General features: G+C 56.6%; 1 protein-coding gene across 3 annotated transcripts in view; it reads left to right on the forward strand.

Moving 5' to 3' along the window:
* Positions 1-6: 6 nt before the first annotated feature.
* PACS2 (phosphofurin acidic cluster sorting protein 2) overlaps positions 7-14838 on the forward strand; it is a 69901-nt gene continuing 55069 nt past the window's right edge. For all 3 annotated transcript variants that reach the window (XM_012665068.1, XM_012665067.1, XM_012665069.1), the window contains exon 1: positions 7-183. In XM_012665068.1, the coding sequence (XP_012520522.1) occupies positions 65-183 (119 nt within the window). In that variant the 5' untranslated portion in view covers positions 7-64. The remainder of the gene's footprint in view (positions 184-14838) is intronic.

Genomic DNA, 14838 nt, shown 5'->3' on the forward strand with positions numbered 1-14838 from the left:
CCCGCCCCGCGCGTCCGCGGCCCGCCGCAGCCCCAGGCCCCGAGGGAGCGGCGGGGCCGGCGCCATGGCCGAGCGGGGCCGCCTCGGCCTCCCCGGCGCGCCCGGCGCGCTCAACACGCCGGTGCCCATGAACCTGTTCGCCACCTGGGAGGTGGACGGCTCCAGCCCCAGCTGCGTGCCCAGGTACGGCCGCGCCCGCCGCGCTTTGTCCGCCGCACCTGCCGGGCGGCCGGGCCTGCGCGGGCCTGCGGCCGCAGTCGAACCGACCCCGCCGCCCGCGCCCCGCGGGCCGAGCCCCCGCCGCTGCCCGCGAGCGTGGCCTGCGGGCCCCGGGCCCCGCCGGGAGGGCTGCGCGGGGCTTTCGGGGACGAGGCGCGGCTCAGCCGGGCCGTGCCCCGAGGCGCTCCCGTGCGCTCCCCGCCTGTGCACCTGTACACCTGCCTCCTGCCGCGGTGCCGGCTCAGCGCACCGGGCTGTTTCCTCTGGTCCGGGTACCGCAGGTTTCCTGTCGCGTCCGGCAGCGCTGTCAAATCCGCGGCCCGGGAATGGCCCTCGGGCGCACAGTGCCCGGGGACAGGCAGACTTAGGGCCGCGACTGCAGAGTGTATTCGTCCCGTCTGAAGGGGCCGGAGCTGCCCTGGTCACCTAGAGACGTCTCCTAAGTCAGCTCTGCTCTTTGAGACCTGCCGTTAGTTTTGCCACTGCAAGGGCTCGCTGGTCTCCGTTTGGGGGTGGAGCACCCGTCACCTGTGGCAAGGTGTACGCGCTGGTGAGAGCTGTGGGCATCCGACTCTCCTTGGACTTGCACCTTCCCCGTTTATTCCGCTCAGCTTGAAACTTTCGTGATTTCTTCTCGACTCGATTCGTGCTCAGGGAGCTCCCAGGCTAAGGAGGGAGAGGCGCTCTCTCCCAAGGTTCTGGTTCTGGAATAGATGCCAGGCTGAGGGGTGGCTGCAGGTGAGAGTGAGAGCTCTCCCTGGGGAGATGTGAGGGCGGGTGGCCCTCCCGACAGGGACCTGGGCAGTGCCGTCTAGGCGCAGGAAGTGAGGTGCTAGGCCACTGAGGGGACCCTGGAGGGAGCAGAGGGCTCGCTGCTGTTGAGCTGTTTCCCTGCAGGCCCGCTTCAGGTGGGCCTTCACGCTCTGCTGAGGCCCCTTCAACAGGTATTTCTGAATGAGGTGCTTGGGGTGCAGAGGGCGCTGGACAGCGGGCCTCCCCCTCTGGAGCACAGCGCTGTGTGGGGTGGAAAGGAAGGACGGGCACCAGAATGAATCCCACACCTGGAGGGGGCCTTCCGGGGGACTCGGTGTCCACGTGAAACCCGAGGTCAGCATTGCCCAAGGTCTGGGGCCGGGGACTCCAGACTCGCCTACTTGCATCTCTTCTGGGAAGTCTCTGGGGCCCAACTTGGGAGCATCTCCCCAGGCCCAGCCCCCCTTCCTTTCCTGGTCTTGGCGCTCGCCCCTGCATCAGGCCTCACACCCATGGGTCATGCTGGACCCCCGGCCCCTCCTGACTGCGCTCCTGGCTCCTTACTGCCATCACCCCCAGCCCAGACCCTTGTGCTGGCTGTCAGCTGTCCCCGAGTCTGTGCTTGCCCCCAGCCCCCGACAATCAGCATGGAGCATGGCCTGCCCTTGCTGCAGCTCCTCAGAAGCCTCCTGGGGCTCCCCAAATGAGCACAGAAGTCATTGACCCGAGTGAGGTGGGGAAATGTGACAGGAGGGGCTAGGGGCCTTCTCAGCCCTGCTGTGGAGCTGGGTTCTGTTCTAGAAGGGTCTGGAAAGCCCACTCTTGTGTCTGTGCGGAGACGGCTTGAGGGGGAGGCTGTGGGGCGGGGCAGCACTGGGTGCTGAGGGTTCTGGGGCTCTGGGCTGGACGGAGCAGGGGTGAGGCAGGAGGATGGTGGTGTGGAGCCGACGGCCGCGGGGCCGGGGAGCAGCTGTCAACATGGGCAGGTACAGCGTCTGTTACGGACTCCTGCCCCGTACCTGTCCTCTCCAGCCTTGCTTTCCGCCTGTGCCACCCGCGCATGCACCCTGTGACTTGGGCTTGCTCATTTGGGGACTTTACGTAAAAGGTTCTGTTCTCCCTGTGATCTTTCCTACTCCTTGCTTTTGCCCAGTCTTTGAGTTTCTGAGCCGCGTCCGTGCTGATGGCTGTGGACGTGTCCGCCGCTCCGTGGTGTCCCTGGTGCATCCCTGCTTCTGTCGGGAGGCCTTGGCTCGTTTCCAGTTTCTGGCTGTTACGAACGTGCTGCTGTAGACGTTCCGTACCTGTCCTCTGCGCGTGCCTCTCCCTGCACTCGGGCAGGGCGCGCCTTGAGCTCGTGCCACGGGGAGAGGGATTCAGGGGTGTGGGGTGTGCGCACAGCATACTACTGGGCAGCTTCCCAGAGTGGTTGTGCCAGCTCCAGCCCCCACCAGCGGGGATGTGAGTCCCCATTGCTCCACGTTTTTGCCAACTTACCTGACTTTTAGTTTTTGCCAGTGCAGTGGCTGTGAAATGGCATTATGGTTTTAATTTGAATTTCTCTGATTACTAATTTAGGCCATTCGTACTTCCTCATCAGTGAAATTCCTGTTCATTTCTCTTTTGCCAACTTTTCCTTTTCTTTCTGCTTGAGTCTCAGCAGTTTCTTTAGGGGTTGTGATCCTTTTTTGGCTAAGTGTGTTGCGAATGCCCTCTTGTAGTGACGAGCTTCTCTCGCGCTCTCTGCGCAGTCTTCCGATGCACTCGCGGTGTCAGCCTGGTGCACACTCTCGATCGATCGTTGGCTCTGGCCTTGTTCTTGTTTCAGTTCTCCTTCCTTCCTGGGGGTGGTGGGGAGAGGTCTCTGTCTCAGGGGAGCTTTGTGCCAGCACACTGGGCTGTAAGGTGAGGGAGGCCCAGCGACCTGGTTTTCCTTGCAGCGCCTGTGGGCCCACGCTGTCCCCAGTGGCTCTTCTCCTCCGTGGGCCGCTGCGGCAGGTCATCGGGCAGTATCCACATGGCAGGGGTGAGCACCCGCCCTCTGCCCCCTCTGTCTGTGCCTCGCTGCCGGGATTCCCAGAGCTTCCTCCTGGGTGCCCCACCATGGAGCAGGCCCCCTGCCTGCTCTCCAGCAGGGACTTGGCCATCTGGGGACTTCATACCTCCCACTTGATTTATTTTTCCCGTTCAGGGTTATTAATTCGTTTTTAAATTCTGCGAGGCCTTTTCATGTCCTTATCACTCATTCGCATATTCACCTCCACAAATCCTGGTCCTTGGCTCACCTGGGTTCCCCGGGTACCTCCCTGGTCAGTCCCGCGATTGCGCCCTCCCCACCACGGTCAGCGTCATCTGTTCTAGAATGTGCAGCGCAGTGCGTGTGCGACCCGCCGGTGCGTTGCATTGTCAGTAGTTCTTTCATTTGATTATTGCACGATCTTCCCTTACGAGAACAGACTGTACCTTTTTTAACCTGCTCCTGCCGACAGACATCTGGGTTCTTCCCAGTTTGGGGTTAGTGTGTTTGCAGCCGCCTTGACCTCTCCCGTACAGGGCTTTCGGCGGACACATGTTTTTCACTGCTCTTTGGAAAGAACTGGCCACAGGGGAGGTGTGTGTTTGTTCACCTGTGTACGAAACTGCCAGGTTCTGAAGCAGTGGCACGGTCCTCCTCTCCTACCAGCTGTTTTGGGCAGTGTTCTGTATTATCTGGGTTTTTTGTTTCGTTTTTTTCCATTTTAGCCACGCTAATGGCTGTGGGATGGTTTTTCCTTAGGGTTTTAATCTGTGTTTACCTGGGATGTTGAGCACTTTCTCATGCGCTTATTGGCTATTCCTTTATTTTCATAAAGCACTGGTCAAGTCTAGTTTTTTAATTGGGTACTGTCTTTTTCTTGTGGAGTTGTGGGAGTTTTATTTATTTATTTATTTTTATTTTTGAGGCAGAGTCTCACTCTGTTGCCCAGGCTGGAGTGCCGTGGTGTCATCACAGCTCACTGCAGCCTCCAACTCCTGGGCTCAAGTGATCCTCATGCCTCAGCCTCCTGAGTAGCTGGGACTACAGGTGTGCACCACCACACCCGGCCAATATTTAAAAATTTTTGATAGAGGTGTGATCTTGCTGTGTTACTCAGGCTGGTGTTGAACTCCTGGCCTCAGGGATCCTTCCGCCTCGGTCCCCCACAAAGTGCTGAGACTACAGGTGTGAGCTGCAGTGCCTGGCCAAGTTGTCGGAGTTTTTTATGCAGTTTGGGTGGATGTCTTTTGTCAGATACACGGATTATAAACATTTCCTTGCAGTCTCTGGTTTGCCTTTTCATTTCTTCATGGTGTTTTTTGATGAGAAATTTTTAATTTTGATGAAATCCACTTTATTTACTTTTTGCTTAGCTGTTTTGGCATCCTGTCTAAGAAATCTCAAGCTTATGAAGGTAGTTTTCTGTTTTTTTCTAGAAGCTTTATGGTCTTAACATTTATATTTAGGTCTGTTACTCATCTTGGATTAACTTGAATATGGTGCGAGATGGGGTTGACGTGCCTTTACAACTTCTAGAATTATCTTTTTAAGTTCCACAGAAACCGAGTTTGGTTTATAATTGGATGTTCTTTCACTCTGCAGAGCAGGTCGGGGAGAGTTGACGTTTTGTGTGATACTGAGTTTCCTGTTCCTTGAACGGGTGCTCTGCCTCAGTTTACTTAGGTCTTTAATGTATCCTGAAAGAGTTCCATATGATTCTACACATGGATTTTTTGTTAGATTTATTCCTAGATGTTTGTATTTTAGATGTCATAGTAAAAGCCATCTTTTCATTATGTTTGTTGCTGCAGTATAGAAATTCAGTTGATTTTTGAAGCCAGTAATTTTACTATTTTTTAACCTAACAGCTCATCTATAGATTTTTTTTTGCATTTTCTAAGTGTGTATTTTTATCTTTTGCAAATGACAAATTTGTCTCTTTCTAATCTTCATGCCTTTTTGTCTTGCCATCCCCGTCAAAGTACAAGGTTGACTAGGAGCAGTTGTGCGGATACCCTCGTTTTGCTCTGACCTTAAGGAAAATTTTCAGTGTTTCACTGTCACGTATGGTGTGGGCTGCAACTTTTTGTAGATACACTTCATGAAGTCAAAAAATCCCACCCTGTTCATGGCTTGCTAAGACTTTTTAAAAAAGTTATTATTGGTGGGTGTTGAAAACAATGGGAAGCTTCTATTAAGAGCGTTATGTGATCCTCCTTCCATTGCCAGTGTGGTAATTTACATAAACTGATTTGCGAACATTAACCGTCTATTCTTGGGAAAATACCAGCTTGGTCCTCTCGTGTGGCCCTTTCTGGACGTGGGTTTGGGTTATCAGCACCTTGTTTAGGACTTCTGCGGCTGCGTCTCGGGCCCGCGATCTTCCTCCCTTCCATGCCCTGGTCGGACTGCGGCGCCAGGATGCCCGGATCAGGTGCGTCAGGCGCGGTTGCTCCTTCGCAGTATCGTGGCGTAGCTCGTGTGGAATTGGAATTGTTTGTTCCTCCAATGTTTGGGAGAATTCACCTGTAAAATAACCTGACCTCGGAATTTCTTTGTGGAAGTTCAGGTTCTTTAATGGTTGAAGGATGCTCCCCCCCCTTTCAGTTAGTCTTGGAAAGTTGTATTTTTCTGAAAATTTGTCCATTTCATCCAGATTTTCAAGTTTATGGGCATAAAGTTTTTTATAATATTCTTTCATTTAAAACAATCAGAGATCTGTAGTGCTGTCCCCTGTTGGTTCCTCACATCGACCGTTTGTGTGTGTAGACAGACGCTGTCGCCGTCTGTCTCCCCCAAGGGGTCATCGGTTTTTAAAAATTGATACCTAATATTTTACATATTTGTGGGATACAGGTGATGTAAAATATTAAGTGTCAGTTTTAAAAAACGTTGCCTGTATAGAATGTGTGAACAGGTCGGTATCTGGGGTGTCCTTCACCCCCAGTACTTCTCACCTTTACCTGTCGGTAACGTTTCAACTTCTCTCTTCCAGCTTCTGAGAAATACACGATACACTGTCGCTAACTATAGTCGCCCTGCTCCGCTATCAAACACGAGAACTGCACCTTCTGCCTACCTGACCAACCTCTCCTCAGGCCCCACCTGCCCACGCACTCCCGGCCTCGGGTATCTGTCCTTCTGCTCTCCACCTCTGAGGGTTCGGCAGTTTTTAAAAATGAACGTCCGTTGTTTATTTTCTTCCATTTGCACTCCTTGGGTTTATTTTGCTGTTCTTTTTCTAATTTCTTAAGATAAATACATAGCTCCTTATTTTTCCTTTCTTTCCTCTCATCCAAGCATTAATGGCTACAGATTTTCTTCTAAGTAGCGCTTTACCTGCGTTTCACAAGCTTTTATATGTAGTATCATTCAGTTATAGTATTTGTAAGTTTTTCATTGTTGCTTCTTTAAACTTATGCAATATTTTTGTTTCTTAATATATAAACATTCTTTTCTAGTTATTTTTTCACTGTCAATTATTTTCTTCTCTTTTTTACCATTATTCGTTTCTAATTTTATTGTATTGTAGTCAGAGAAGGCGGCCAGTATGACCCCAAATCCTTAACATTTTTGCACTTGTTTTATGGCATTTTATGAGGTTGGTTTTCGTAAATGTTCTGTCTGTACTTAAACGGAGTGTGTGTTTGGCAGTTGATGGTGTTTGATATCTGTCCTTAGCTCAAGGTGGTTTATTGTGGTCTTCAAATCTTTTTTCTTTTCTGTCTACTTGAGAAGTATGTTAAAGTTTTCTAATCTGGGAGTAGATTTGTGTATTTCTCTTGTGGGTTTGTCAGTTTCTGCTTTATACATTGTGGGGCTGTGTTATTAGGTACGTACATGTTTAGAATTAGAACAACTTCTAGGTGTCTTGAACTTACTGTGTGGCTGTTTTTCTGTGTAGTAATGCTTTTTGTCTTAGTATTGACTTTGATGACAGTATAGCTATGTGAGTGTTCTTTTGGATAGTATTTGCCTGTTATGTATTTTTCTATCTTTTTCCCTTTAAACATTTGTGTATCCTTACACGTTAGATGTGTCTGGTTATTCGGCATATATCTAGATTTTGTTTCCATTCTATCTGACTGTCTTTGTCTTTTAAGTGGAATATCCATTCCGTTTGTAGTTGTCTTTGTCTAAATTGCTGATGTTTGGATTTATGCATACTATTTTTGTGCTTTTTATTGTCCTATATTTCTATATTTCTTCCTTCTTCTTCTTTTTTTTTTTTTTTTTTTAAGAGACAAGGTCTTGCTCTGTCTCCCAGGCTGGAGTGCAGTGGCGTCATCACAGCTCACTGCAGCCTCCAACTCCTGGGCTCAGGCATCCTCCTGCCTCAGCCTCCCCAGTAGCTGGGACCACAGGCTCGTGTCACCCATGCCTGGCTAATTTTTTCATTATTTCGTTTTTCCCCTTTATAAGTGGTGAAATTTATCACTACTTTTATTTATTTAGTGGTCACCCTGTTCATTTTAACGAGCACACTTGCTGCCATGTTTCAGAGTTAATTATGTCTTACTCTCCTCCCGAGCCATGCGGGCCTTTAAGAGCCTTTTATTCTACTCCAGTCCTTTCATATTTGTGTGCTTTGTTATTGTGTATTTTAAGCATTATCTTTTTAAGCTTATAAAATATTATTATTACTCTATACTTTTACTGTTTGATTAGCTTCAGACTCACCACTTTTTTTGTTCTTCATTCTTCTCGCATCTCAGAACTAAGAATCACTTTCCTCCTTCTGTCGGAAAGACATCCTCAGGATTCCCTGCAGCGGGGATGTGCTCGCTGACGACGGCTCTGTCTGTTTCAGAGTGTTTTGTTTGCCCTCATTCCTGAAAGGCGTTTGCTGGTCGTAGCCCTCCGTGGTGGCGTGTTCCCCTCGCTGCACGTCGAAGGCATAGCTTTGCTGACTTTGGCTTCCAGTCTTGCTATTGAGAAGTCAGCAGCCAACGGCCGTGACACATTTGAAGGGGGTCTAGGTGGCTTTGGGGTCGACTGCCTGTGTGCTGGCCTGTCCGGGCGCAGGTTCCGCTTGTGATTGCCTGAGTTGGGGGTTCACGGACTCTGACTTTGGGATTGATGATTTTCCTTAGTGCTGGGACATTCTCAGCTGCTCTCTCTGCAGGTGTTGCTCTGCCCCATTCTCTCCTCTCACCTCTGGGGCCCTGGTTGGACATGCTGCCCTTCCCCGGGACACTCCTGTCTGCAGGCGTGCAGGGCGGTGTCAGCAGAGAGCAGCGGCCGGGCAGGGAGCAGCAGCCTGTGCTCAGCCCTCCCTTCGCTTCTGTCCACGGCCAGCTGCCTCCCCCAGGCCTGTAACGTTGCTGCAGCTGGCTGTGGCTCTAGCAGTGGGGACCGTGTCCTGCCCGGTGCGGTCCCCAGAGCCTGCATGAGCAGCTACTTGGAGGACCTTCCTGTAATTGAACCAAGATGCTGAGGAACGTGGGTTTCGTTTTGAGTTACGGGGAAGTCACTGGACTATTCTAAGGGTGTGTGTTTGGGAGAGCGGTGCGGGCTGGGTGGCAGGCCGCGTTGATGAGAGCTCAGCTGGAGGTGGAGATTGGGCTGGGGGGGCGGATAGGGAGGGGTGTGCGGGGTCTGAGGGTGGACTCTTGGGGGGTTTGCTGTGGTTTGAGGGTGGACAGTTGCACCGAGGCAGAGACTGAGGAGGTGACTTGGGCAGCCTGTGGCCTAGGGCAGGGCCGAGGGGCAGGGTGGTGGTGCTCGCAGGCCTGGGAGGCCGTGGGGTTTGCAGGAGGGCCTGGTCTGCCACCGTGGCCAGCACAGCTCACGTCCCCTCTGCCCCTGTCTGCTCTCAGGGCCAGGCTGAGACGCTGCTCGCGGCTCCTCTGCCTTGCCCGTGGCCGCGTCAGCACTCTCTGCAACCTCATTCCTAGCGGTTCTCGGTGCTGTGAACCCCTTTATTTTCCTGGATTGGCTTTGTGCAGAGGACTGTGCAGGGAGGCCCTGGTGTCGGCCCGATGTCCATTCTCCCTTCCGGGCACCAGAGCCAGCTCCCTCCTTCCCTCTGTGGGGGGGTGAACCCTGTGCCCCAGGAAGGTCTGACGGAGCAGGGTGTCCGTGGGTGCAGCTGGCAGGAGTCGAGGCTGCTCCAGAGAGCGGGTCTGCAGTCCATCTTGACGACTGGGGTCTCGTTGGACCCTGGGGTGGGTGCATGGAGGCAGCAGGGCAGTGTTAGCTCGGGAGGGTTTTGGGCCCTTTGGGAGCCCGACTGTCATGTGGTGTGGCTGGAGTGGCCCTCACGGAGGTGGGGGTGCTTGGGTGCATGCGGGGTGGTGGTGGCAGGATGGGAGTCTGCGCCCGTGTGCTGTGGTTCCACCCCGGCCCTGACAGCGGGGTGTGACACCTCCCCAGGCCAGTGGGTTGGGTCCGGCTTGCTGGTCAAGCATTCCCAACACTGCCCCGGTGCTGCCGGTCTCTGGGAGCCGGCTCACTCGGTTGCCATTCCTGCTGGCACTCAGGAGAGACGGGGCCACGTGGCCTTTCCACGGTGAGTGTGTGTGAGCTCCTGGTCGGCTTCGGTGGATTGCTTGACGGTGGCACTGGGAGAGGGCCCTAAAAATAGCGTGTGAACAAATTTAGCAGCTGAGCTCCCCTCCGCGCTGGAGGTGGGTTGGAGCTGGTGTGTGCTTGACCAGAGGCGGACTCTGCAGAGGGTTGTAAGAATGGGGAAGACGTCACTGCCTTGAGGAGCTGAATTTCTAGTAACAGTGCGCGAGCGCGTCAGTGTCACCCCAGGACTCCAGCTGCAAGGACGGCGGCTCCCTGTGCCTGGGCCCTGCAGACGGGGCGCGGACGCTCTGGGAACCGTGGGCAGCAGGGCTCCTGCGCCCGGCTGCTGCTGTCGTGCCCAGGATGTTCGGGCCGTGGCCTGGGTCTCCTGCATGGCTGGGGCCGGGACGGATCCCCTGGGGTGCAGGTTCCCGTAAAACAGAGGATCTGGGACCATGAGCAGCGGAAACAGGTTGTGGGGGTTGCTTGAGAAGGGCGGGTCTACCCTTCCCGCTACAGGTGCTCAAGGCCTGGGGCCAGCAGCCACTTTCCCGTCCCCACGGCCCCAACCTGCCTTTCCTCAGCGCCTCTTGGCCACAGACGGCACCTGGCTGCTGCCGAGACCCTGCAGCCTAGCTCTGAGGGCCCGCCGTCGGGATGGCAGGGTCAGGGTGGCGGTGGTGGGGGCCGGGACGGCAGCTCGTGGGAGGGGTTGGGTTGGCCTGCAGTGGGTTCTGCCCCCCGGCAACAGACTCTCTGCTGGCATGCACGTCCATCATGGAGGCAGAGGGGTTATGACGAGTCCCTGGCCGGGGGACAGAGTGGGCTGGGCTGGGAGCACTTTCTGGGGTCGGGGGCTTTAGCCCCGTGCAGCCTTCCTCCCACAACCTCCCCGACTTCCATCCTTGGGCAAGCTCCGCAGGACGAGGGCTTGCGCTCAGACGGCCTGACGGGGCTCAGGGTTCAGGCCAGGTCCAGTTCCGCGTCTCCGGTTTCCGCGTCTCGATTCTGCCCATCCTGCCGCGCGCCCGTGAGCACCTGTCACAGAGCAGCTGAGCGTGTGCCTGAGTCGGCAGCTCCAGGAGCCGCGTCTGCCGCGAGGTGGCCACGCGTTCGATCCACCCTTCACCGGACCTCCTTCACTGTGCGTGGGCACAGCCTGCTCCCTGTGGAGTCGACTCACGCTGTCCCTCAGCCAGGCCGTGGACCTGCGGCGGGTCAGCCTCAGGTGCTCCTCCCCTCGCAGACCTGCTGCACTCTCCATGCCTTTGTAGGGCCCACGTCCGCGTCGGGACAGTGGTGACCAGGGACCCGTTGACAGCTGAGGACACCACCGGCATCTCTTGTTTAATCTGAGCCTCATAACTGCTGCTGACCTCGCAGGAGGCATCGACGATATTTTTTCTCTTATTGTATCACACGCAGTCAGGACTTCCTTATTTTTAGACGCAAAAGGACTGCATGGCGTTTCCCATCGTGTTTGCATTCCCAGCCTCGGGCGCAGGTGTCTCCAGGGCCTCAGGAGAACAGGTGGTGCACGCTGGGCCTCGTCACAGCACCTGCGAGTTCTGGACATGGACGGGGCTGGGGGCTTCTGCACCCACCAGTGGTGTCATGGCTCCGCCTGGCAGGGGGCCATCAGGCTCCCAAGTCTCCCCTGAGTGCGCCGTGGGAAGCCGTCTCGCTGAAGGCCGACGCCCTGCTACCAGGCCAGCCCCTCGTGGCCCGTGCTGCCTTGGTGGGTGTCAGATCCGTTTCTGTTTCTTCGTTTGACCCAGAGGGGTCGGCTGGGCACAGGCCCTGCTGGTGCCTCCTGGAGACGCTCCCAGTGAGACAGTGGGGTGGGGGTGGCCCTGTGCCAGGGGAGGGGTGCATGCGATGAGTCCCCTCTACACGGCTGGTGGCTCCCTGTCCCCACCCGCCCCAGGCCTGGGGTGCGCCCGGGGAGAGGGGGCTGGGGATTCTGGCTGTAACGACCTGTCCCAGGTCTGGGTGTGTGACCTCGGCCTGCGCCTGCCGTCAGGTTCCAAGCTGGGCCTCAGACTTCCTGTTTGAATGGCCGAGCTGCTCTGAGTTACAACCCAACTTACAGGTTGTCACTCTTTGGAAAGTTAAGTAGAGAGCGACGCAGATGGCACCACACCCGCGTCAGCGCTCTCCTCTCCTGCGCCCGTGGCTCTGGCAGGAAGTGGAGCTGAGCGTGGTGTGTGTTCATGAGGACGACACTTACGAATGAGGTCACGCCTTGCCAGGCAGCAGGCGAACTCTGTGGGAGGCGTTAGCTTTGGGATGAGCCACAGTGGAGGGGGCGCCGCAGGGCAGGCCTGGGGGCCGGGCAGGCCGGAGGAGGCGCGTCTCCCAGGGCAGAGCTGGCGCCTGGGCGTGGGGCCACACCCCGGGTGCCCGGCGCTGCGCAGCACAAAGCCAGCCCTGGGAGGCGAGGGGGACGGAGGGCAGGCTTTGCAGAGCAGGGCCAGGTGGGCCCAAGGCTGGCAGTGGTGACAGCCCGAAATGGCAGGAGAGGGGTGTGTCCGGGCCGAGCCAGCGCCAGCTACAGACTGCCCCCTCGGGGCCCGGCCGGTGTCTGGGAGGCTGTGCTCGCTGCCCAGGGCCTGGGGGTTGCAGGGCTGGGCTGGGGAGGTGGGATGGGGTCGTTGCTCCCGTGGGCAGCTCCTCCACCAGCCACTTGCTTCCCAGGCCCTCGGCAAGTAGTGACCGGAGGATGGAGGCTCAGGTTTGCTCTCGCTGCCGCTGCCTGGTTTAATCGTGCTGGTGGCAGGGGTCTGGCTGAGAGCACGTCGGGGCCTGTGCTGGGGCGGGTGGGCTCCCGTCTCATGCCTCAGCCCTGCTTCCCTACACATGCCCAGGGTGGGTGTGGCGGGGCAGAGGGCGGCTGGTCAGGCTCTCAGATGTGCCCTGTGGATTTCAGAACACCGCGTGGCCCCGGCACATTGTCGAAGGTTTCCCTGTTTCTTTAACTGGTGACGTGATAGCCAGAGATTGCGACCTCCAGCTCTGGCGGCTCCCAGCCAGGGGGTGCCCAGGCCCCCTGCGGTTTGGCTGGGGTCACCCGTGGTCTTGGTTGTATCCGCAGAAAAACCCCTCGACCTTCAGGTGGCCCAGGCGCTGGGAGTGAGCCCGAGGGTCGTTCTCTGGGAGAATTCCCCACGCGGAGAAGGGGGTGGCTCTTGGTCCAGGTGACGGGGTGTGTCCCTGCGAGGGTGTGTGGGGGAGGGAGAGCGAGTGGGGGTCTGCCTTCGGTGCGTCCAGCGATGCGGCTGAAGTTCGCAGGCGGCCGGCCCTCCTTTGACTGGGCGAGAGGAAGCCTGCGGAGACGCTGTCCTCTCCCGTGTTCACTCTTCGTGTTTTGTGTCCTGGAGAACACGCCCCCTCAGCAGTCACCTGGTAGGAAACACCCACCGCCCCCAGCCTGCCCAGGCTCAGCGTGGCCCTCAGGCGAGGATGGCCGCTTGGCCGGTCGGATGCGCTGACATTCTAGCCGCTGGGAAACCGTGTGGCTGCCGCCACCGCACAGAGGCCTGAGGTGGGGCACTTGACACGTGACCGCAGGGACAGCTGTCACCACCAGCTGGAGAATGCGGGGGCACAGAGGCTGCTCTCCGGACACTGGTAGCAGTTCTGCTCTGGGGTCAGCGTCACCTGAAAGCTGAATGTTCTGCAAGCATGCTGTGCCTACAGTAGGAGCCCTGAGCTGCTGTCGCCAGGGCAGGATGTGTGGGGGGGGGGGCCCTGTGTATGGGGCTGGTCTTCCCTCTGCTTCCACATCCCAAGGGGCGCTGGCGGTGTGACAACACCTTCGTGTTGAAACGAACGCTCGGGGCCCGGTGGCGGCAATGTGATTGGAACCTCCAGCTGAGCCGTGTGTGTGAAGAAGAAAAAGAAACACCTGCTTGATTAGACTCATTTGAAAAGTTTTGGTGAGTTTCCTCTCTGGTGTCTTTCCAGTTACCTTAAAGAGTAAAGATGAGTCTTTTTTTTCGGTGAGAAACACATCCCAGCGGCCCCGTTTTGCATGTTGCTGACCTACAAAGGGGGCCGTCAGAATCCAGAGCCAACAGTCGGGAGATGTAGCAGCAGGGAATTAAAACGTTCCAGGGCGTGAGTTGAGTTTCTCCACCCTGCTGTGCAGTTGACGTAAGTCGGGGGAGCGTGCTGAGATTGAGACCGGGGCAGACGCTACTGGAGGCCGGCCTGGGACCCACCGCCCTGTGTGCTTCTGGGCACGGCACGAGCCCCTGGGGTTGGCTGGGTCAGGCTCCTGCGCTGTCTGCAGAGGCGGAGGCTGAGCAGTGAGAGGTGCGTGCGTGTGTGGGAGCAAGTGGGCTGCGGTCTGTGTGCCCCCGTGTGGCCCCGTCTCCTCTCCTGCTTCTCTCGGGCCGTGTTGCCTGGCTGGGCGCTCGAAGATTTGCTGCCTGGCAACCTTCTGCTCTCCCGCCTGGACCAGAAGCCCCCGGAACCAGGGCCAGCCTGCTGCTCCTGGCCCCACCAGAACCGTCCTGGGGCCAGACTGGCTGAGGCTCGCGGGGGGCTTGGGCCTGCAGGAGCTCTAGGACCGTCTGGGGTGCTCCGACCCCTGGCTCAGGGTGCGGTGGAGTGAGGGCTGGCGTTCTGGCACCCTCTGCGAGGACCGCTGTGCTGCCAGCCAAGTGGCAGGGACCTTCTGGTCTTGGTGACGAGGCCTTCAGAGCCCCGTAACCGCTCAGAGGGCTTCTCATGGTGGCACTGCTGGGGAGGTCCAAACAGCCCGTCGTTAGGGCCGCATGAGGGAGGGCTGGGTGCTCGCAGCTGTGAACGTGCCTCGCAGGCCCTGGTGCATCCACTCGCTGAACACGAGCCCGCGGGTGCACAGCGGGAGCAAGCACGTGCCTGTGTCGTCCTGTCCTGGTGGTCACCTCGGGTCCTGCAGAGCGTGTTCCGTGTCGTCTCAGGGCCACAGCCTGTGCAGCCTCTGCTCGCTTGTGTCGGCCTTCCTGGGTCTGCAGGTCTCCGCGCTGCTCTGGTGGACAGCTCCGTGGGATCCCGGGCCGGCTCTGGGCCGGCGAGTGCCGTGATGACGGATGCGTTTGCATTTGTTCTTGTCACTCCGTGTTCTCCTCGTTATGCTTTTTCCTTGCTGTGTCTTGTCATTTCCTCATTGGAAACTAAGGATTGATCAAGATTGATTTAGTTTTCTTTATTACCTACTCCAAGAAATCTGGTTTCTAGTCTGTTTGTCCATTATTGATTTGCTTAAAATGTGAGACTTGCTGACATTTAACACATGAACTGCCACGTGAGTTGTATTTAACTCACGCTAGTTTTGAGCCTGGGGCCTC

The sequence above is a fragment of the Propithecus coquereli genome, unplaced genomic scaffold, assembly GCF_000956105.1.
Source record: "Propithecus coquereli isolate 6110/MARCELLA unplaced genomic scaffold, Pcoq_1.0 Scaffold950, whole genome shotgun sequence".
In the NCBI taxonomy this organism is placed as follows: domain Eukaryota; kingdom Metazoa; phylum Chordata; class Mammalia; order Primates; family Indriidae; genus Propithecus; species Propithecus coquereli.